Source organism: Dipodomys ordii, unplaced genomic scaffold (assembly GCF_000151885.1).
Source record: "Dipodomys ordii isolate 6190 unplaced genomic scaffold, Dord_2.0 Scaffold37, whole genome shotgun sequence".
NCBI classification, from domain to species: domain Eukaryota; kingdom Metazoa; phylum Chordata; class Mammalia; order Rodentia; family Heteromyidae; genus Dipodomys; species Dipodomys ordii.
In genome coordinates, this window is record NW_012267253.1 from 3,586,984 (window position 1) to 3,611,644 (window position 24,661).

At 36.0% G+C, this 24,661-nt stretch overlaps 1 protein-coding gene across 1 annotated transcript in view; it reads left to right on the top strand.

The window, feature by feature from the left end:
* The window catches only part of Eml4 (echinoderm microtubule associated protein like 4), a 156,401-nt gene that overhangs the window by 105,562 nt on the left and 26,178 nt on the right, over positions 1 to 24,661 (top strand). Inside the window, exons 10-16 of the mRNA XM_013017903.1 lie at positions 5,947 to 6,070; positions 8,315 to 8,464; positions 11,256 to 11,325; positions 12,384 to 12,494; positions 14,586 to 14,681; positions 21,311 to 21,362; positions 24,013 to 24,164. Of these exons, the coding sequence (XP_012873357.1) occupies positions 5,947 to 6,070; positions 8,315 to 8,464; positions 11,256 to 11,325; positions 12,384 to 12,494; positions 14,586 to 14,681; positions 21,311 to 21,362; positions 24,013 to 24,164 (755 nt within the window). The remainder of the gene's footprint in view (positions 1 to 5,946; positions 6,071 to 8,314; positions 8,465 to 11,255; positions 11,326 to 12,383; positions 12,495 to 14,585; positions 14,682 to 21,310; positions 21,363 to 24,012; positions 24,165 to 24,661) is intronic.

A 24,661-nucleotide genomic window follows, 5' to 3' on the forward strand; every position in this document is an offset into this window, starting at 1 on the left:
GTTTTCTGGTGGTTTATTGGAGATAGGAGTCTCATGGTCTCTCCTGCCTGGGCTGGCTTTGAACCACGATCCTCAGATCTCAGCCTCCTGAGTAGTAGGATTACAGGTGTGAGCCACCAGTGCCCAGCTTCTGTATCTTATTTTTTGAACTTGTCTTGTCTCACTCAATATATGAGTGTCCTCCAGTTGCATTTATTTTCCTAGAAATAACATTCCATTTTTCTTCATGCCTGTGTAATATCTCATAGTGTATATACACATCACATCTTTATCCATTCATGTGTTGTTGGGCACCTCACTTGATCCAATCATATGGGTATTGTGAATAGTGCTTCAGTATACTTGGTTAGAGTCTGTAAGGTCTCATAAAGCACAGGTTCATATTGTCTGCAAATAGGGATAATTTGATTTCTTCTTTCACTATTTGAATCACTTTTATTTCTTTTTCTCACCTTATTGCTCTGGCTAGGAATTTTAACACAACATTGAATAAGAGCAGGGAAAGTGGACAGCATCCTTTGTCTTGTTCCTGACTTTCGGAGAAATTATTTCAGTTTTCCCCCACTAAATATGATGCTAGCTGTAGCGTTGTCATTTGTACTTTATTTATTTATTTATTTTTTTAAACTAGGGCTGAGAACCGAACCCACGGCCTTGCGCGCCCCAGGCGGGCGCGCTTCCGCTGGGCTAAACCCCCAGCCCCGAGAGTAATGTTTTTATTTATTTATTTATTTTTGGTCGGTCGTGGGGCTTGAACTCTGGGCCTGGGCGCTGTCCCTCAGCTCTTCAGCTCAAGGCGAGCGCTCTACCACTTGAGCTACAGCGCCACTTCCATCATTTGTACTTTAAGTTAAGATATGTCTCTTCTATTCCTAACTTCTTCAGAGCTCTTACAATAAAAAATGTTGAATTTTATCAAAGGTTTTCTACAGATACTGATTCAATTATATAGTTTTTACTCTGTGTCCTATTATGTGATTTATTTGTGTATGTTGAACCTTCCTTTCACATTTCTTAATTGTGATACATGATTTTTTAAAATACATATACTGTTGAATTCTGTTTGCAAAGATTTTACTGAGACTTACTGTTCATCAAGATAAGTCTACAATACTGTCTCTGTTATATCTCTGATTTTGAGATGAGTGTAATAGTTGCTTCATAGCGTGAATTTCATAGCATTCCTTCTTTTTCTATTTCATGGAAGAGTTTGAAGAATACTGTTAGCTCTTTTTTAAAGGCCTAGTCAAATTTGGCTGTGAATCCATCTGTCCCTGAGCTTTTCTTAGGAGACTATTAGTGCTTCAGTCTCATTGCTTGTTAAAGCTTTATTTAAGGGCCAGGCACTGGTGGCTCACGCCTGTAATCCTAGCTACTTAGGAGGCTGAGATCTGAGGATCATAGTTCAAAGCCAACCCGGGCAAGAAAGTCTGTGAAACTCTTATATCCAATAAACTACCAGAAAACTGGAAGTGGCGCTGTAGCTCAAGTAGTAGAGCGCTCACCTTGAGCTGAAGAGCTGAGGGACAGTGCTCAGGCCCAGAGTTCAAGCCCCACAACTGACACACACACAAAAAGCTTTATTTAAGAAGTTTATATCTTGTTGGCTCACTTTTGGCGGGTCAACTATATATCTTAGAATAAGTAAATACTAACTATAAATGAATTTATTACTGTAATTGCTTTTTTTAAATCAACAATATCCTATAGAACTTTTTTTTTATAATTAAACCATTACTGACCAGATTCAATTAAAAACATCTTGCTGAGCATTGGTGGCTCATACCTGTGATTCTAGCTACTTAGGAGGCTGAATTCTGAGGATTGTGGTTTGTAGCCAGCCTGGGCAGGAAAGTTCATGAGAATTTTATCTCCAGTTAACCACCAGAAAGCAAGAAGTGGACCTGTGCCTCAAGTGGTAGAATGTTAACCTTGAGAGAAAAGCTCAAGGACACCCAGGCCCTATATTCAAGCTCTAGTTTGGGAAATTCCCCCCTCCCCGAAAAAAAATGATTTGAGCTTTAGTGTTGAAGCTAAGTCAAATCAAGTTCTGCATTAAAGCTTGTATTCCTTGTATTCTCTTTATTCCCAATTCCAAATTTCACTGTTCCAAGAGTTAAGTGTAGAGATTAATTACATTTAATAATACAGTTCTGTCTATTAGTGGGTAACTCAAATTTCTTTCCCTCATTATTTCCCTCAATTATTAAACTGTTGCACATGAGGTATGTGCCTGTAATTCCAGCATTGGGGAAGCAAAGGCGGAAGGATCACAAGTTCAAGGCCAGCCTAGGCTACATAGTAGAACTCTACCTCAAAAATTTCAAAACCAACTGGGCACCGGTGGCTCACGCCTGTAATCCTAGCTACTTAGGAGGCTGAGATCTGAGGATCACAGTTCAAAGTCAGTCCAGGCAGGAAAGAAAGTCCGTGAGACTCTTATCTCCAATAAACCACCAGAAAACCAGAAGTAGTGCTGTGGCTCAAGCAGTAGAGCGCTAGCCTTGAGCTGAAGAGCTGAGGGATAGCACCCAGGCCCAGAGTTCAAGCCCCACAACCAACAACAAAAAAAAAAATTCAAAACCAAACAAGCAAAACATACTTCTTACTGGTTTTACTGATCTCAGGCTTTACTTTAACCAGTCTGGTGACCCATTTGTTTCCATTGACTTTCCTGGCTTTAACCAGTCTGGTGACCCATTTGTTTCCATTGACTTTCCTGGTAGTTTACAGTGAGGACAGCTAGAAAGTAGTGCTGAGTAATATAAACATACCAGCCATAAAGCTTTTGATCATAAGGTGAAGAAGCCTGATAGTCTCAAGAAAACATTTGCGAGAGAACGACAACAACTAAGGGAGAAGAGTGCCTTCATCTTTTACCCGATTCCCAAGGTAAAGACTGTCTACTGCAAGAAGTGCCAAACTGGTGACCTATGCTATATGCAGTCCAAATAGGTATGTTTTCACATTGTGCTATATCTCCCTCTTTTTTTAACAAAGGGGCAAACATTTTCAAGTTGCCAGATTTTACAGTAGAGACGTGCTCTTTCTCCTAAAAAATGAAAATATCTGTTAATAATGGGCCTACATACCTGACAGCTACTGCCTCCTTGGTTTGGTGTATGCAGTATTGGGGACAGAGGCAGGAGTTAGGAGTTTGAGGCAAGACTTGTCTGAATCTCTAGACCTTGTCTTAAAAAAAGAATCCCCAAAGGCAGAAGAAAAAATATTTGTCATTTTATATATTGTTTCATAGTATGGTGTCTTGTAATCATAATCTCAAGCAATAGGTAGTATTATATACCAGGAAATGAGGACAAGTCTCACAGCTAATAAACAGTACAATTCAAATTCTGGAGTTTTTCCAAAACTCTTGTTCTTTCCATTGTAATGTATTGTTTCTCTCTCTCAGTTCCAGGAATTTAATTTAAAATGCTTAAATTATATACTTGGTCTCCAACAAATATACTCACACTTTAAAGACAAGAGAAAACATTTTTATCATAACATGTATTGCCATTTTTGTAGCAAGCACTAATAGTTCCTTTTAATTCCCCATTTAGTTGATTTTGCTGCATGATAGTTAATAAAATCTGTATGGTATTCTTAGCTGTCTGTCTCTATTAATCTAATTGTATTTATACTATTTCTAACCCTTACTAACCATATATTCCTTTCTAAGTGGCAATAGAGGCATTTATTAACTTCTAATTTTTATTCAGATAGCATTTTTTGTATGCATTTCTGATCAAAAATCCTGGGGGAAATTCCAAAGGACAGTGTCTCTGTCTTCAGAAACTATAGTCTTAAAAGAAAAAACTAGAGAGAGTTATGTTTAGCAAGCAACACCTATAACAGATTAAATTTACAAAAAAGGGGCAAGGAGCAATAGATAAGAATAATTACGTTAGGCGTTGGTGGCTCATGCCTGTAAACCTAGCTACTCAGGAGACTGAGATCTGAGGATCACAGTTCAAAGCTAGCCTGTGCAGAAAAGTCTGTGAGACTCTTATCTCCACTTAACCACCAGAAAACCGGAAGTGGCATTGTAGCTCAAGTGGTAGAGTGCTAGTCTTAAGCTAAAGGGCTCAGGGACAATGCTCAGCCCAGAGTTCAAGCTCCACAACCAACTCCCCCACCCCCCAAAAAAAGAATAGTTGTATAAGGAAGATATTTAGTAGTAGGTGATCATTTAATTACTATCAAAGTCCAGCTATGCTAAATATACAAGAAAACAATGCCCACTCATATTCAAAAGTAATAGAGATATACATCATGTGGTATTTAGACCATAGTGTGGGAGGTTTTAGCCTTAGATCAAACCCTGAGGCCAAGTCCATTGTGAGTAATAACAATATAAATAACTTGAACTTCTCACCCATAACACACAACTTTTAATCTGACTAAAAAACAATGCAGACATTTTGCAAGTAATTTGTCTTTCTTTTCATAGCTGGTATTATATAAACTATTGAATTACTGGATTTTGTTCTCTTCTTAGGTACCACAAGTCATTATTAGAAATCTTGAGATTGCATCAGCCTCTGGTTGATAGTTGCATTTTCAGATTGGTTCACTACTATTTTCATACAGTGCCAAGCAAGATGCCAATTGTTTAGACATTTCCTGTGCTTTTGTACTTAGTTTCTTTCGTTCTCTTCCCCTTTTGTATTCTTTTGTAACCATTTATAATCACTAACAAGTATCAAGCCTTTCTGTATGTAGATCCTTGGAATGCTAAAGACAGGGATAGGTGAAATGGAGTTAGGGGTTTTAGATTTTGCATGAATAAGAGACAATCTCATGTTTAGTATTGTAAAACACATGGCAAATACTGATTTGATTCTAGACATTTATTCATTCATTTATTTTTATGCTAGTCTTGGTGCTTGAACTCATGGCCTGGATACTATCTGTCCCTGAGATTCTTTGCTCAAGGCTAGTGCTCTACCACTTGAGCCATAACTTCTTTTTGTTTATTTGTTTGCTTGCTTATTGTTTTTGTTGGTCCTGGGGCTTGAACTCTGGGCCTGGGTGCTGTCCTTGAGCTCGTCAGTGCAAAGCAAGCCCTCTACCACTTGAGCCACAGTGCCAGTTCCCACTTTTGGTATGCTGGTAGGTAGTTTGAAATGAGAATCTCATAGACTTTTCTTCTCCAGGCTGGCTTCTGATGTGATCCTCAGATCTCAGCCTCCTGAGTCTAGGATAACTGGCATGAGCTATTGGTGCTTGGTTGTTCACTCTCAACTTTTTGCTAGTGAGAGATGAGAGTAAGGACTTTCTTGCCTAACTGGCTTCACTGGGATCCTCAGATTGAAGGCTATTAGTAACTAGGATTAGAGGTGTGTGAACCATCAGCACCTGGCTGGTTTTTCATTTTGTTTTGTTGCTTTTTACTATTGACTACTTGTAGGTATTTCTTATTTTAGAGATTAACCCCATACTGGCTTTTTACTCTACTGATAGTTTCCTTTGCTGTGCAGCACTTTCTAGTTTAGAGGTCCTGTTTTGATGTATTATTAATAATTAGGTTGATCAGGTAGCGCTGTGGGTATGGTTTTTGTCTAATCAACCAAATTCTCTTTTCAACAGTTCACAGTCAACAGTTAGAGCAATGTTTATTACTAAATAATTTCTTTAGTATTTTTCTATTGCATCCTTCCTGGCATTATAGAAATGTGTTAACTTGAACAAATAAATTATTAATTATGGAAAAAGGTATCCTCAAGGAAATAGTAAGTTACTTTGTCCTACAGTGTTTTAGAATACATCTTTATAATATCACTTTTTCTGTATGCCTAATATATAACAAAACAACTACATATGAAAATAAAATAAAACTTCTTTAGCTATTTTTTGTCTTATTTTTTATTATAACGTTAACATGAATCTACTTTTGTACAATCATACAAAAATACATGTTACTTAACTTTTATGTTTCAACAGAAGGAGAATATATTAAAATGTTTATGCGAGGTCGGCCAATTACGATGTTCATTCCTTCTGATGTTGACAACTATGATGACATCAGAACAGAACTTCCTCCTGAGAAGCTTAAACTGGAGTGGGCGTATCCTTCTCTACCAAGACAACAAACCTATTTGCTTTGTCTTTAGAAGAAAAATTGGTTTCCAGCCTTTATATCTGACAGTAAAATAAACATAGCTACTTGATAAATTTAAAAGCTAGCTCTAATCTTCTTTACATGCTACATATATTTTGCTACTAGCAACTTAAATTCATCAAAAGTAATTCATAAAGGTCAAGCAGCATTCTTTGAACATCACAGCTGATAATGGTGTGGTAGAAAAGGTACTGGACTAGAATTGAAAGTCTAGTGGTTGAGTTAGGGTCCTAATGGTTATCCTTTATAAACCTTAACTTTCTCCACTTGTATAAGAGGTCAGTAACTGGCTTATAGAGCTGTTGTAAGACTTTAATGAGAAAATAACTAAATATATGGCTCAATGATAGAATGTACGTAAACAAAAGGCCCCGAGTTCAAATCCTATCATCTCTCCCTTTCAATTTATTTTCATTAAGCATTGTATAACCTGTGAAATAATGTATAATGTAAATCATTTTATTAAGAGCTTAAATTAATGAAGCTAACTCTATTTCCCTTATTCTCTGCTGGACATTGTTTTAAATAGCAATTTAATACAGAGCTTTTCTAGTTTCACCTACAAACTGTCACTTAATAATCTCTTAAAAAAAACCTCTGAAACAAAAGCTAATAGTGTGACTTCGGCTCTCACCTGCCATTTTTCTTTCAACCTCCTCTTCAGACTCCTTAAAATTCTTTGCAGTAGGGCTGGGAAGGTGGCTCAGTGGTAGAGCGCTTGCCTTGCAAGCCAGAGGCCCTGGGTTCTATTCCTCAGCACCACATAAGCAAAAAGCAAAAAGCCAGAAGTGGCGCTGTGGCTCAAGTGGTAGAGTGCTAGCCTTGAGCTGAAGAGCTGAGGGACAGTGCCCAGGCCCAGAGTTCAGGCCTCACGACTGGACCCAAAAAAAAAAAAAATTCTTTGCAGTAGACAGAAATCAACTTGGAAAAACTCACCAATCCTATGATTTGTTACAGCATCAACAAAAATGTCACTTTTCTCAGATGGACTTAATTTTACTCCTTTTTTCATCTAAAGTAGTCACTGTTTATGCTTCCTCTTAGCATCCCATTCAATTTATTCTTTTTAGTTTTTTATTATTAAATTTCCTTTTATCAAGCTTTTTTTTTTTTTTTTGTCAGTCATGGGCTTGATCTGGGGGCCTAGGCTTGCTTTCCCTGAGTTTATTCACACAATGCTCTCACTCTACCACTGAATCACAGCACCACTTCCTGTTTTCTAGTGGTTAGTTGAAGATAACAGTCTCACCAGCTTTCTTGCTGGGCCTAGCTTCAAACTCGATCCTTAGATTTCAGCCTCCTGAATAGCTAGGATTTTAGATGTGAGCCGCCAGTACCCAGGTTTATTTTTATTTTTTAATAGTTATGTAAAGAGGTTTCAGTTGAACATGTCAGTGTATAATGCAGTGTATCTTGATCAGTTTCATCCCTTTCATCATCATCCCCCTTCTATCCCATTCCCTTACCTAGTTTCATTTTCATTTATGTACAGTATTAACTGTATTTCTCACCTCTACTCCTTTCAAGCATTAACCCTCGCCACCTGACATAAAACAGGTCTTACCATGAGAATCCACACTTGTATATCATATGGTAGTCAGTTTGATTGTATATAAATGAAAAGTATATATTCATATATTTTCGTGTTTTTAACTTCCACATGAGAGAAACATACACCTATTGTCTCTCGGAGCTTAACTTACATTGCTTAACAGAATTTTTCCAGTCCCATCCATTTTGCCTGCCAATGACATTTTGAATGGATAAATAAAATCTTTGTGTATGCATGTGCTTGCATGCACTCATGTACACATCTTCTTACTCTATTTTAGGGCATCTCGGTTGTTTATATAATTTGAATCAATTAATTTTCTTTCCATGTTCATAATAACCTATTTGAAGATTATTTTTGTCTTCTCCCAGAACATAGACCTCACATTTGCTTTGCTGAGAACTATGTTCAGCACTATACCTGATACCTATTAGATTATGAATTCAGTATATATTTGTCTGATGAATGAAAAAACTGACACAAACATAATGAAAGACTCAGAATTGGACAGTGATAATCGTGGGATGAGTTTTCTAGTTCTAGTCCAGTAATATTTTCATTATACCTTGCTGATACCCTTTTAAAAATAGCTTAACAACCTGAATAGTTGTTAAAAACCTTAACGTTTTTCTTTTAAGATATGGTTACCGAGGAAAGGACTGCCGAGCTAATGTTTACCTTCTTCCTACGGGGGAAATAGTTTATTTCATTGCTTCAGTAGTAGTACTATTTAATTATGAGGAGAGAACTCAACGACACTACCTGGGTCATACAGACTGTGTGAAATGGTTGGTATCATGTAACACATTCAGTTTTGCTCTCTTGTATCTTCATTTTCTATTTTTAAAATTTGAATTGTACTACAAATGTTTCCTTGTGGAAAACTCAGAATATAAGGATATTATAAGTGTTCAGTAAAATATACGTTAAAAAAAGAAAAGGTCTTATAATCTTTTAATATGGTAGGTGTAATAGTGGCAGCAATTAAATATATATTCCGCTATAGATTGCAGTTGGAATCTCCTCTGCTTTCTCAAATCTTTTTAAGTCTTTTCCTTTCTATAATATGAAATACATATATAACATTTTTTATGGGTTTCTGAGTATGTTCTTATGCACATGACTTTTAAACTGGAAGCTTTACTGGGGGGGGAAGGTCATGGCTGAATAGGATCATAAGTATCCCATAAGGTACCTTTTTAATGTTTAGACTCATGATTATTAGGATATTGTACAAATATTGTTGAACTCTTAGAAATGATTAAAATATTTAATATTGCAGATTAATATATGTACAAATTATTGCAACATTCTGATAGTTAGGTTAGCTACAGCCTTACTATTTTTCAGTTGTAGTTAAAAACCACAGGTCAACATGCAGCCATATAAACAGAATAAGAAAGATGATACCTGGCATAGTGGTTCAAGCCTAGAATCCTGACACCCAAGAGTTTATACTAGAGGATTGAAAATTCAAGGCTAAGTCTGAACTACGAAGCAGGAGCCTGTCTCAAAACAAGCAAATACAAAAAAAGAAAAGAACGAGGTATCATGTGTTAATACAGACAAATCCCTAAAATATACTTCCAAGAACATATTAAAGAGCAGGAAAACATTTGTTTTTCTACTGTGTTTGTAAGGAAATTCCAAGTAACAGCCATGGTTGTACATACTTCTAATTCCAGCACTAAGGACACTAAAACGAGATTGAAAATTTGAGCTAGCATTAGCTACATAGAGGGACCAATTCCCCACCCAAAAAACACTAAAAAACAAAATGGGAATAGAAACATTAATCTTATCTTGGCTTTCACTTTTGTTTAAAAAAAAAAGTTCCTAGAATTATTTTAAAACTAATTATACAGTTGCCTTTGGAGGCTTAAGGTATTGGGAAGGGTGAATAAATGAAATATTAGCAGTTAAGACAGGAAGAAAAGAGGCTTTCTCAGTATATTTTTACGATAGTATTGGTATTTGAACCATGAAAAAAAATTACCTCCTTCAGAAATTTGTTTGAAAAGATGTGAGCTAAATATGATGAGATGTTAATATATTAAATTTTTTTGTTACTTTTAATGTAGTTGACCTCTGTGCAGGACATAAAAACTATTGAAGAGGAAAGGGAACTAAGGAAACACTGATAGATTTCTTAATAATCAAAGAAATGTGAGCAAAAAACCATTTATACCAATCAAATTGTAGAAAAAGAAATTTTCATTTGGTCGGTCATGGGACTTGAACTCTGGGCCTGAACAGCTGTCCCATAGCTCTTCAGCTCAAGGCTAGCACTCTACCACTTGAGCCACAACACCACTTCCAGTTTTCTGGTGGTTTATTGAAGATAAGAGTTTCACAATACCTTTCCTGTCTCGGCTGGCTTTGAACAGTGATGCTCAGATTTCAACCTCCTGAGTAGCTAAGATTACTGTTGTGAGCCACCAGTGCCCAGCTAGTAGAAAACTATTTTTGAAGAGAATTTTTTTTTTTGCAGTGCTGGAATTTGAACTTAGGACTTCATTCCTGTTTGGCTAAGATATATATGTATATATGGAGAAACTGGAATATTTTTTATCTCTTCAACACTAATCTAGAAAATAATGAGCGAGACATACTTCAGAATGAAAAGTTACATTTTCAGTTATTCTACCATTTGTTTGCAAGATACAGAAAGATTCTAATATGGACAGGAAGACTTTTTTTTTCATTTTGTTTTGTTTTTGCTAATCAGTTGTATGTTTATCATGGTCAGTTTGAGTACATTTCACTATTTTGCATTTTTATTTAAAAATTTCATGCCATAAATTTGATTCAAGAGTTTAGGATTAAAAATGTATTAAGCCATATGTGACGATACATGCCCATAATCCCAGCTACTTGGGAGGCAGTAAGTTAACACATAGGGATTTACATCTGTAATCCTAGCTATTTAGGGATCATGGGTAGAAAGATCTGTCTGAGGCTAGTCCCAGTCAAAAAGTATAGGACCCTATCTGAAAAACAAAGCAAGAGATTAGGGGAACCATTTCAATGACCTATCTAGTCATTGTTAGAGTTTAAACCCTAGTACTGCTCCCCACTATCTGCAACCCTCCACCCCCACCAAGTGTTAACTAATTAAAAGGTTGATGACAAAATATTTGAGGTACTGCTGAGTTAATTTGTAGAAAAAAGAAATGACCTAAAATATTAAGGCATCATTAATTACTAATATGTATAAGGATTATGTAGCAAGATGAAATGATGCATATTTTTAATACTAATAATACCAATATAGTATTACACCTTGAATGAACCACCAAGACACTTGAGCAAATGAAAACAGTTTAATTTGTTGCTATCCAAAGTTGTGGATAAGTATTTGCTTAAAATAAAATATTCCAGTAATTTGTTGATTAAGAAAGGAAAGTATATAGCTTCAGATAATTTAAATTTGTTTAATTTACTAAAGAATATAAATAGGCCAAAGTGAGTTTTTAATAGCTAGAATCTTATTTGTTTGAAAAATGTTGATACAAAGGTACATTTCTGCTGTTTTACATGTTTCCTGTATTTAAAATTATTGTTGATGCTGCCTTTTAGCCTTGCTATACATCCTGACAAAATTAGGATCGCAACTGGACAGATAGCTGGAGTGGATAAAGATGGAAGGGTGAGCAGCACAGTTTTATGCATTCTATATCTAGTGATATTGATATTAGAATGGAATTTATTGTAATTTTAACCGCAACTTACAATTTTCTGTTAAAATTTACTAAAGGATTTCTAGTGTAAGCAAGGAAAACAACATCATTATAGAATGTAAGGGAGTTTTAAAACACAAAAAGAATGTTACTAATTTTTTTTTCTAAAAAGTCTTTTTAAACTATAAAAATAGGAGGAGTAATATTCTGGTTAGATTTTTCTTTACATAGAGTAACTTCTCAATGCTTATCTGAAGTTGCTTCAATTTTCCTTAGTCAGTGAGATCTCTTGATTTGATGTGTATGAGAGCTAATATCACTTAGCTTTTCAGTCACTATTCAATGTTAGTAAATTGGCCTGTAAAACATTTCTTATTTCTAAGATCAGCAGTGAATACTGATGACTTAATTAACCTAAGTATGACTATATTCATGACATTTTCTATGACTTCAGTTTTAAGGCCTATTATTCAAAAATGAAGGGAATGTAAAAAGCAGAGTAGTGAAGCTGTGTGTGGTGGGTGACATCTGTAGTCCCAGCTCTATGAGAGATCAAAAGAGGAGGATCATTTATTTGAGACAAGTCCAGGCAATATAGTGGAATTATTTAAAAAATAATAAAATAGCAATACCAACCAAAAAAAAAAAAAGCATAGTTTCAGAGTAAATTTACCTGGGCTAGGCTTCTGACTACCTTTTTACAACAAGTAAAATTTTGGTCAAGTTTCTTTATCTCAGTTTATTTATATATTAGATGATAGAGTACCTGTAGTTCTTAAGGTTATAAAAATGAAATGATTAGATAACATATGAGATACATAGGATAGTATGTGAAATGTAAATGTGCAAATTAGTTGATGCTACTCTTACCACATATTTCCTTTAAAAAAAATCAAAGTTCTTTAAGTATGATTAGATATTTATCAGTCCCTACCATCCCTAAAGACAGTAGACAGTTCTCTGTAGTAGCAGTATGTCTTTACATTTTCCTGAATATCAGTTAGTCCTATTGCCTTGTGTTTTGCAGCCTCTGCAGCCCCATGTCAGGGTGTGGGATTCAGTTAGTCTATGCACATTACAAATTATTGGACTTGGAACTTTTGAGCGTGGAGTAGGATGCCTGGATTTTTCAAAAGCAGTAAGTAACACTTTTTAAAGAAGCAGTCAACATGAACAAAGAATCAGGAAAAAAATAAAAGCTTGGAGTTTTCTCTGTGTGTCTATTGAAAGATTAGGTATTAGCTATTTTTAATATTAGCTGTTGGTAAATGACTAGCATTTTAGCATGAAAACAAGTTTGGTTTTGATAGAATCAAGATACTAATAGTCCAGTGTAATGGTACGAAATGGTTGAAGGAAGATATACATAGCATATTGCAATTTAAAATAAGCAATAGGATGTGTTTTTTAATTAGCTTGAATCATAGAACAGATCTTTTTTTTCCTTCCTCTTTTATTTTTAAGAGACTTCAGCAAAAATAATAATGGCTTTTCTCATTGCCATATTGCAGAGAAAAATAAAGCCTTTTCTTTCCTAAAATCATATCTTGATTCTGAATTGATAACAACATGGGTTTAAAACTTTGTGCCTGACAGTTTCATCTGGACTTTGAAGATTTGTTTTGAGAGGAAAGTAAGATATTTCTAAACATTTTGTTTTTTTGAATTATATGTAATTATGATAAAGTATGAAAACCATCTATATTTTAAATTTTTGTACTTTTAAATTTCAAATATAAGTGCTCCTGGGTTTTATACTTCCAGGTATATTTGTGCATTCATACTATCTCTTCAGTTCTTAATTGTCTGAAGCTGTATTGTGAAATACAGAACAAAAAGATAAATTTGGGTGAATTTAGGAGTTTGCTAGCTTGAAGGCATGGAATATTGAGAGTTGAACAGGAATTAGGAGAAAGGAAGTATTTTCTCTACTTTTACCCCTAAAATCTCTATAGCAGGCATATTATCATGTTACTGTTCTTGTTTCAATATTAAGACTATCTTGAGTTGCCCTATACAAACTTTTTTCCTAATTCAAAATTATTCTGATAAAGTCCAAAAAAATGATACAGCTTTTGGCCTTCTTTGTTACCTCTCTTCACCTCAATGTGTGTACAGAGACATTATGGGGCAGGGACCACACGTGCTACTAGAATATCTACATCATCTTTTTTTAAAAAAAATTTGATAAAGATTTTTTTTATTAGCAGCATATATTAGTTATCCAAGGAGGAGTTCATTGTGACTTTTTTTTTGGGGGGGTGTCACTTGTGGGGCTTGAACTCTGGGCCTGGGCACTGTCCCTCAGCTCTTCAGCTCAAGGCTAGCACTCTACCGCTTGAGCCACAGTGCCACTTCCGGCTTTTTCTGTTTATATGGCGCTGAGGAATCAAACCCAAGGCCCTCATGCATGCAAGGCAAGCTTTCTACCGCTGAGCCACCTTCCCAGCCCCTCATTGTGACATTTCTAGGCATACTTAACAGTATACCCTGATCAAATTTACTCCTATCTCTGTCTCATGATTGTTTTTCTTAAATTTATTCAAATTGTGTGAATGAGAGTGATTACAGAAAAATAAATAGGAAAGGATTTAATGGCTAGGCATAATGGCACATACCAGTAATCCTAGTACTAGGGAGGCTAAGGTAGGGAAATTTGACTTTGAAGCCACCCTGAGAAAATACAGCAAGACACTACCTCAAAAATCAAAAGAAAGTAAGAGATTTAGTTCTATTTTTATTTATTTTGTTACATAAAAATGAAATCAGCAACCTTGAAAATAGCCACTAACTTTAAGCTCGTTTCGTCAAAAGTTATCAAAAATTTCATTGGTAGAAAGTTTGTGAAATAATGTATGTGTCTTTTCACCTATCATTAAGAAATACAGTGTGTGGATATTTTCCAGCAGCAAGAAGAAAGCATAAATTGCTGAAAAGACTAGGAAATCTTCAAAAAGAATTATTTGCCATTGTTCAGTAATATAAGTAGCTAGATCGTAAGTGAAAATCAGCCAAGGAAAAGGGGAACTAAAAATAGAATCCTTTAAACTTTCTCTATATTGCTGGAAGACCAGACCTCACCACAATTTCAATTAGCAGTACCTTCATTATATTTCAGAAAAACAAAATTTAAAGAATTTTTTTATTGTTAACAGTTTTAATAGCATGGTATGTCTTCCTTAGGATGTTAATCTTACTGAATTTTTTAATGCCTTTGACTTTTGTTCAGGATTCAGGTGTTCATCTGTGTGTTATTGATGATTCCAATGAGCATATGCTTACTGTATGGGACTGGCAGAAAAAATCAAAAACTGCAGAAATAAAGGTAAACAGAAAGTTTTGTGTATTCTAGAGTATATTGCTTATTTGGTAGGTAATTAGAGTTATTTTCATATCCTTAAAGTGTAAGAGTAAGCCCACTGGCCAATTTCATCAAATTTCCTGATTTATAAGTACTCTGTGCTTTATATGCTATAATTATAAAGATAAAATAAGCAACTTAAAGCAGTGTCTGTATTTCAGACATATGTTCTGAAATGCCAAAGTAGATGGATGTCTGTCTAATCTCAACATTAAGACTAAACAGTTTACTTGACTTTAATCAAATTTGCGATTTTATTCAATCTTTAAAGGTTTAGCCATCTAGAGGAAAATTTCAGCCTAAGAATATGGCTGACATAACTGAAAAGCATATATAAAATAGAGACCTATTATAAAAAATACTATAGCATTTATAATTGTAATAGAATTAATTTGATTCCTTACTGTGAAATAAATCTATACCTTATAAGAGAAAAATGAAGTTAGCATTGCAGTTGAATTTGATGAGTTCCATAGGATAACAGAATAGCATTGTGTCCTTAAGTAATAGCTGCCCTCTCTTTTAGCTCTGTTATTTTATATTACTTTCAGGATTTCAGCCTTCTGGTCAAAAAGACATTTCAAGAGTAAGTTAATTTTTTGAAACAAGTGGAATAGATTTGATTGTACTTGAAAGGAATATAAATCTTCAAAAAACCTCAAATTAAAAAAAAACAAATGTTCTGGATGTTAGTGGCTCACTTCTATAATCCTAGCTATATTGTAGGCTGAAATCTGAGGATCATGGTTTGAAGCCAGCTAAGCCAGAACTCAAGCAATATAGTACCAGCTCTTAAGTGGAAAAAGCCTAGCAAGAGTTCAAGCCCTGGTACTGACTCACAAAAACAAAAAGAATACATAAATAAAGCCATAAGTTTCTAAACTTTATCATTCAGAATAATTTAACACTGAAATGTGCAGAACTTTTGCAGTTCTTTTTTTTTTTTTTTTTTTTTGGTCGGTTGTGGTGCTTGAACTCAGCTTGGGTGCTGTCCTTGTGCTCTTCAGTGCAAGGTGAGCGCTTTACCACTTGAGCTATAGCGCCACTTCCAGTTTTCTAGTGGTTTATTGGAGATAAGAATCTCACGGACTTTCCTGCCCAGGCTGGCTTTGAACCTCGATCCTCAGATCTCAGCCTCCTGAGTAGCTAGGATTACAGGCGTGAGCCACCGGTGCCCAGCTTGTGCAGAACTTTTGATCTTTTGTAATAAAGTCTAGCAGATAAATCTATGGGTTTGCTCCTGTTCACAATTCTTTCTTTTCTAGACAATAAACCATTAGTAATGCTCACAGTTCCTTTGTACCTCTTCTGGAGATAACATTATTCCTTATTTGCTTAGTTGCCACATTGTTACCTCTAGTCCAGATTTTTCAGTTAAGCCGGTATTTCTAGTTGACTGATAGACATGTCTTTTGCCATAAGTCAGAATTGGCATTTTTAATCTGCTTGCTACTTTCTTAGCTCAGTTTTGTCTCACAGCAATTGAAATTGTGTTCCTTCTAGCAGCCAAGCTAGAAATCAGTGTCACTCATGACTCTTCCCCATCATTTTCAATCCGAGTAATCTAAACTCTGTCTTAAATGTCTGAATTATAACAGGCAACTTCAAAGCAAATAAAATTAATTTAATCCAAACAATTTATTTCTGTTTGGGGAAGAAAAGAAAGCCTTTAGTAAGCCTGTAACCCTAGCTACTCAGGAGGCTGAGATCTGAGGATTGCAGTTCAAAGCCAGCCAAGGCAGAAAAGTCTGAGGTTTTATCTCCAATTAACCACCAAAAAGTCAGAAGTGGAACTGTAGCTCAAGTAGTAGAACACTAGCCTTGAGCCAAGAAGCTCCGGGACAGCTGAATTCTAGCCAACACAAAAAAAGAAAGACCTTTAGTAAAGACTAGCAGGGTGTTTTATCTGAAATGACTTGGTTCAGGGGCTAGATGATTCAACTATCTCTTCTCCTTGTGTCTGCCTGTTTGTTGACCTTATTTTATCCTTATTGTATCTTAGCTTTAAGTCATGAAGATTTGTGAAATTGATAGGTAACTTTTAATTTATGTAAGTTTAAAATTGAGTTGACAATTTAAAAACTTTACCACCAAAAGTTAAAGACTATTAATATTGCATAAGTAAGTATAGAATACAGTATGGTAAAGATGTCAGTTCTCTTGAATATTGTTCTGTTTATCTATAGTCAAAAATCCCTGCATGAGTTTTTTATTAGTTGATGAACTTCACATTTTTGGAAATATCTAGTACACAAAATTAAAAGGAAAAACAATCTTGGAGGATTTAAGATTATCAAGATCTGTTATGTAATTGAGACACTGTTTTAATGATAGCAGAAAGAACAGTGAATATAGAAACAGTACACATGGGAGTTACTTGATTTACAGCAACACTAGTGCAGTGAGCAAAGATTATTCCGTGAGTAATGTTGGATTAATTGGTTATCTATATAGAGAAGAATTAATCTTGACTGCTATTTTTGTGATAGCAATCACAAAAATCTGTTTTAGATGGATTATAGATCTGAGGGTAAAGAGACCAAAAGCTTTAGCTGGGCACCAGTGGCTCATGCCTTACAATCCTAGCTACTCAGGAGGTTGAGATCTGAGGATTGAGGTTCTGAGCTAGCCCAGGCAGGAAAGTCTGTGAGACTCTTGAAAACCGGAAGTGGCGCTGTGGCTCAAGTTGTAGAGCTCTAGCCTTGACCTGAAGAGCTGAGGGACAGTGCCCAGGCCCAGAGTTCAGGCCCCATGACCAACAAAAAACAAAGCTTTTTAGAAGAAAAAGGTAGGTCACTTTTATAAGCAGATTTCTTTTTTTTCTTTTTTTTTTCCTTTTTGTCGGTCGTGGGGCTTGAACTCTGGGCCTGGGCGCTGTCCCTCAGCTTTTCAGCTCAAGGCAAGCGCTCTACCACTTGAGCTATAGCACCACTTCCGGTTTTCTGGTGGTTTATTGGAGATAGGAATTTCACGGTCTCTCCTGCTCGGGCTGGCTTTGAACCGCGATCCTCAGATCTCAGCCTCCTGAGTAGCTAGGATTACAGGCGTGAGCCACCAGCGCCCGGCTATAAGCAGATTTCTTAAGCATGACAAAGTACTGTAAAAGCTATAAATGGAGAAAGTGATAAGTATGTTGATGCATGTCTATAAATCCTAGCACTTGTGAGGTACAGGCAGGAGGACCACAAGTTCCAGGTCAGCCTAAGCTATCTAGTGTGAACTTTATTTTTTAAAACAATTCCTTTCATCAAAAGTCATTGAAAATGAGAAAATATTTTAATATGCATTTCCAATAAAGTACTCATTTCAAGAACTTAAGTACTTCAGTAAAGAAAAACTTCAGACCTTTCACAAAATATATCCAGGTAATAAGCATATGCAAAATGCTCAGCCTAATTAATTGCCAAGAAAATTCAAATTAAATCCACAATGAAAAACCATTATGCACTTTCCAAAGTAGCTTATGGGATAAAGACAAATATATGAAGAAGGCACTGGTGGCTCATGGCTATAATCCTAGTTTCCTAGGAGGCTGAGATCTGAGCATTGCAGTTCAAAGCCAGCTTGGGCATGAAAGTCTGTGACTCTATCTTTAGCTACTAGAAAATCCAATGTGGTAGAGCACTAGCCTTGAGCAAAAAAAGAGAGCTCTGGGACAGTGCCTAAGCCCCAGTTTTAAGCTCCTCAACTGACAAAAACAAAACAAAACAAAAAAATGATATGAAGGTTGGTGAGGATGCAGAGTACGTAGAACTCTCATTCACTGTTGCTGTGCATGTAAGTGTAGCCATTTAGGAAGCTACCTACTGACTCAGCATTTTCCTCTCATGGATGGATATAAGCCCAATAGAAACATACAAATTTGGCCGGGCAGTGGTAGCTCATGCCTGTAATCCTAGCTACTCAGGAGTCTGAGATCTGAGGATTGTGGTTCAAAGCAGGAAAGTTTGTGAGACTCTTATCTCCAATAAACCACCAGAAAACTGGAAAACTGGTACTGTGACTCAAGTGGTAGAGTGCTCAGCTTGAGCTGAAAAGCTGAGGGACAGCGTCTAGGCTGAGTTCAAGCCCCATGACTGACAAAAAAAAGAAAAGAAAAGAAACCATACAAGTTTGCAAGAAGACAAGTGGCAGTGCTATTTATGATAGTCAAAAGAGTGGACATTACCCTAATCTAGTCAGCGTAATGATAAAATATACAAAAGAGTAGTATACATCAGTTAAATAAATTACAGCTACATGCCACTTACATGAGTGGATCTTACAAATATAGTTTTGAGAAAACAAGCTTAAAGTGAAGAACATTGTTTATAATTCCATTTAAACAGACAAAAACAAGCTGTTTTGGTTAGTTGAGTTAGAGGAAGAGGATAGTAACTGGAAAGGGGACCGAGTATTTCTGGTCCTAGTATTTCTGGTTTCATTGCTTATTTTTTCAGACTAAATTTAAGTACTTACACAAAAGAGTTTCAATTACACAAGTCAGATTATGAGTACAATGCTTCTTGATCAATCTTCCTCCTTCAGTTTTGTTTTCTAATATTTTGTTTCTGGTTGTTCTGTTTCTAGCTTTATGAAAATATACATTGAAAATATATGTTGTTCTTGTGTTTAATAATCCTAGTGTTTTTTTCCTGAATATATAAGAAATTAAAATAATCAACTAGGGCTGGGAATGTAGCTTGTGGTAGAGTGCTTGCTTAGCCTGCAGGAAGCCCTGGGTTCAATTCCACAGTACCACATAAACTGGAAGTAACGTTGAGGCTCAAGTGGTAGAGTGCTAGCTTTGAGCAAAAGAAGCTTGGGGACAGTATCTAGGCAGTGAGCTTAAGCCCCAGGTCCTGCAAAACAAAAACTAAATCGTAGACATCTTCCAAACTCAAAGGTTTTGTAAATAAATAGTATTAAAGGGAATATAGTATAAGAGCATCGAATTTTAGAGTACTTTTGAAATAGCACAAGAATGTTTTAAAATTCTTAATTACAAAACAAATCTGATACTTAATGTCTTTAGACCTAAAGCATATAAATATATGGATACTTCAGTATTACATAGTTTCCAGGAAGTGGCACTGTAGCTCAAGTGGTAGAGCACTCGCCTTGAGCTGAAGAGCTGAGGGACAGCGCCCAGGCCCAGAGTTCAAGCCCCACGACCGACCAAAAAAAAAAAAAAAAGAGCAACAAGTATTACATAGTTTCCAGCAAAAAAAAAATGCTCTCAATCTTTTTAAAAGGAGGATGATTTTTTTTTTTGAATGATAAAAAGTTTATATATTTGGGCTGGGAAGGTGGCTCAGTGGTAGAGTGCTTGCCTTTGCATGCCTGAAGCCCTGGGTTCAATTCCTCAGCACCACATAAGCAAAAAGAAAAAAGCCGGAAGTGGCGCTGTAGCTCAAGTGGTAGAGCACTAGCCTTGAGCTGAGGAGCTGAGGGACAGTGCCCAGGCCCAGATTGCAGGCCCCACGACCAGACCCAAAAAAAAAAATTGCATTGATGATTATCGACTTTTTTTCGGTTTAAAATCCATATAAATCAAAAGGATGGCAAAGGGAACAAAAGGTCATTAGAAAGTTAAAGCAGTTAAACTGACTTTCTCACTTAATTACTCTTTTTTCTCTCTAAGCACATTTATTTGTTCAGTATCAGAAATGTCAGAAACAGCATGATATATGAAAATAGTAACTTTATTTGTTGACATAGTCTCCAACATGAGCAAAGTTTGAGTGTGATATACCCTTGATTTGTGCTAATACCCTTGATTAATGTGCTGAGAAATGGGGATCAGGGAGAGGTTCTGAGGTACCTGTTTTAGTTTTTACTGAAAAACTTGTAGCTTACTCGATATGCAGAAAAAGTCTGCATATGTCCAAACAGGAAACCCAGCCTTCTATATTTCAGAGCACATTGAAATTAATGCTTATGTTGTAGCTATTGTTATTAGGAACTTGTGTTTCTATGGCTTAGGGGTTTTCATTTCTCTAGGACTGAGAATTTAATGTATGCAGTGACAAAAAATGCAAGTGTTGTACTAGTGCTATTAGAGTTTGAACTCAGGTCTAGGTAGGCAGATGTTGTGTCATGAATCATTTCAACTGTTTTTGCTGTTAGTTTTTTTAGGATAGAGTCTCACTTTATTCGTAGGCCCAGGCTGAACTCCTATCTATGCTTCTCAGCATAGCTGTGATGAGAGGCCCTTGTCACTGCAAGTGGCAGAGAAAGCCATTATGCTTTCTTACTGACTAAATGACAAGTGTGCACCACTGTGCCCATTACTGGTTGAAATGGAGTCTCACAAAGGCCAGCCTACGCCGGCCTTGAATCACAGTCCCCCTATCTCCACCTAATACTATTTATGAAGTGGTAAAAGTATTTATTTCCTATGTACATGAAATGGTTTTAAATCTGTCCGTACCTGAAATAATCTTATAAATGGGGTAGCTACAACACTGTTAAAATGTTCATTGTTCTTAAATCTTTGTCAGATTTCTATAAGGTACTAAGAAACATCCATTTTATCTGCTCATCAAATAATCAGAATGGGCCAGTTGATGAGTACAACCTAAATTGCCGTTATCTTCCTAACATTTGATTAGGTATTTAGGAAGGCACAGAAAGCCCTCCAAGCATCTTCATTTATCTGGCAAGGTAAACTTGCTTTTTAAGGGAGGAAAAAAAGACAAGAAAGGAAAGATTTGTCCATGTGATTAAGCCTGGAAATATAGTAGGATATTTTAACTCAGAGATAATTCTTTTTCATGGCAAGTATCTCAAATATTATTTGGCTCAAACTGGAATGTCAGAAATGTAGGCTCATAAGCAAACAATCTTTAGCTGGTACCAGTGGCTTCCGCTAATAATCCTAGCTACTCAAGAGTCTGAGATCTGAGAGTCACAGTTCAAAGCCAGCTGGGGTAGGCAAGACCATTAAGTTCTTATTTCCAGTTAACCATCAGGAAACTGGAAGTGGCACTGTGGCTCAAAGTAGTAGAGCACTAGCAATAAAAGCTCAGGGCCAGCACCCATTTCAAGCCCCATGACCCAAGGATGGGCGGGGGAAGAAATAATCTTTGGCTATAAACTTGTTTTATAGGTAAATACTGTATAAAGAATCTTTGGTAATTTAAGTTTTAAGCACTTTTTTTAAAAGCTAAATTAATGTTTGGGTTTCCTCAGGTAGTAACTGCAAGGATGAAAGGAGGAGGAATATGAGTTCATACAATACATTCTTATTCCTGATGAGCATTTGTTTTTCAGTTTTATTTTCTAACAGTCCATCATTCTAACAGGGCCATAAAGGTTTAACATAAGGTTTTTTGACGTGTTTAGAAGAGTGGAAGGTTAAATTAACCACAGAAAAACTTTATTTTACTTTATTTTCCTGGAGAACTATGAAACTCCACACCTGCTTTTTGTTTTCAGACTACTCATTACTTTGACCAGTATAGAGGGATAAGGCCTAAAATTTGCTTTGTATTTCCCTTTAGTTATAAACCCAAATAAAGCCAGCAATGTCGTTTCTCTCAGTTACTCTTTCTTGGGTACGTAAATACAGTCAGGATAGTGATAACTAATTGTGTGGCTATCCTACCAAACACTTGGTATTGCTCAAAGTATTTTTAGATGATGAATGTTGATGTAAATGGAGGCAATTGACCTAACAGTGGGTTTTTTTGGAAGTCGTCTTCCAGCTTAGCTGTATCAGACAAGCTTTCTTCTCACTCCCCTGCCAAATCTACTCATCTATTAAGCATTCTAGTTTATAGTCAGCTGTAGTTATATTTTCTTTTTTTTTTTTGCTCCCCGCCTTCCTTTTCCTCTTTTTTTCGTCTTCTTTCTCTTTTTTAGAAAATTAATGGTTTCTAAACTTTTGTTGTTGTTGTTGGTCAAAGCTAGTGCTCTACCACTTGAATCACAGCACCACTTTCGGTTTTCTGGTGGTTTATTGGAGAGTCTCTGAGACTTAATTGCCTGGGCTGGCTTTGAACTGTGATCCTCAGATCTCAGTCTTCTGAGTAACTAGGATTATAGGTGTGAGCCACCAGCTCGCAGCAACTTTTTTTTTTTTTAAGAAACCTAAAGATTTATTGAATGACTTTGGCTGTGTTTAGGCAAGGTTCTACCTTCCCATTTCAAATCTGGTAATTTTGTATAGTAGCATCTTCCAGGAGGCTTTCCTTTTAACTCTAAAATCTTCTCTGGATAAACATGAATACCAAAGAAAAAGATTTGGATACTGTAATTTCATCCCAACCTTAAGGAAAGGGAATGTGAAAGCTAGGCATAGTGCCTGATACATACTTGTTACACAACATAGAGGAGACTGATGCAGGAGAGAGAAGCCTGGTTATATAGTAGTACTGCCTCAGAGAACAATGGGGTTGGAAAAAACCTGGGTTGTGCTGGGCACCAGTGGCTCATGCCTATAATCCTAGCTACCCAAGAGGCTGAGACCTAAAGATCACAGAGCTTAACCCAATGTATGGGTTCTATTCCTGAGCTTTTTTGCTCAAGGCTAGTCATCTACCACTTGAGCCATAATTCCACTTCTAGGTTTTTGGTGGTTAATTGAAGATGAGAGTTTCATAGACTTTTCCTTCATAGACTTTTTAAACTATGATCCTTAGATCTCAGACTCCTGAGTAGCTAGGATTACAGACACGAGCCACTGGCACCTAGCCAGGTTGTATTTAAAATATGGGACTTCTTAGTGTTACCAGCCACTACTCAAGCATTCAGTGCCCATCTTTGCCCTAGTATTTCTTCCAGTCCTTTATACCTCAGCAGAAAAAAAAGGTGACTTTTCAGGTCAGCAATGAGTATTAAATGCTATGACTGTTTCCTCAGTAGGAAGCCAAATGTTTGTGCAGTTTCAGGCACACTGATAGGAACCTTGAAGTTTTGGTCATAGTACTAGCTTGCTGTGGAATGCCATTACTGTACCTCTGCTGTTCTACAGTCAGAACAGTAATCAAACGATGATGGCAGTGCATGAAGCTCTTGGGTTAAGACATATTTTTATCTGTTGTCTATGCAGTTAATCACTACTTTAGCTTACTTATGTGTAAGATTTTGTAAAATATTTACAGAATAAATAAAATTGACATAAATGCAAAATATTTATATTCTTTATACCTATCTTTACAGAAAGCTTGCCAAGAATAGGTTTTTGGTTATTCAGTCAATAATTTTTTAAGTATTCACTTTGAAGTTCTGCCACAGCTTTCTTCCACAAAGACACTAAAGTGTGATGAAAAGTGTTACATTAGTGTTTTCATTTATTTTCTCATCATCTTAGGTGTCTACCAAATCAGCAAACAAATCAAAGCTCATGATGGCAGTGTATTCACACTTTGTCAGATGAGAAATGGGATGTTATTAACTGGAGGAGGAAAAGACAGAAAAATAATTTTATGGGATCATGATCTGAATCCTGAAAGAGAAATAGAGGTAAGGCTTAAAACCATTAAAGCCTCTGCACTCATGTTACAATAACGTACACTTTTCTAAAAGCTGAAACATGTTTTTGTTTCATTTCCTCTCCATAGAAAAGTTTGTTATTGTACTAAATAGTTGGTTTTTAGGTAAAATTAGTTGAAAGAATAAAAGAAAAAAACAATAAGGCAGACTGATTAATTTGCTTGTTTTACATGCTAAAGCCTTTTCTAATGACTTAAAAATATAACCACTTAACTTTAAAATTCAGCAAACAAGGCATTGAATATTGTTTCTAAGTCCCAGTGTATACTAAGTGATGGATTTAACTTTAGATCTTGAAAGTAATCTTTAAACAGTAGGCTTAATGAGAACTGATTATCTGCATTGCATTGACTTCATGATCTGAACAGGTACAATAAGCTTAGTGAAAATTTGCTAAGTAATAGGAAGTCTCAGAAAATAAAATGATTAAGTATTAAGCCGAATGCTGGTGGCTCATACCTATAATC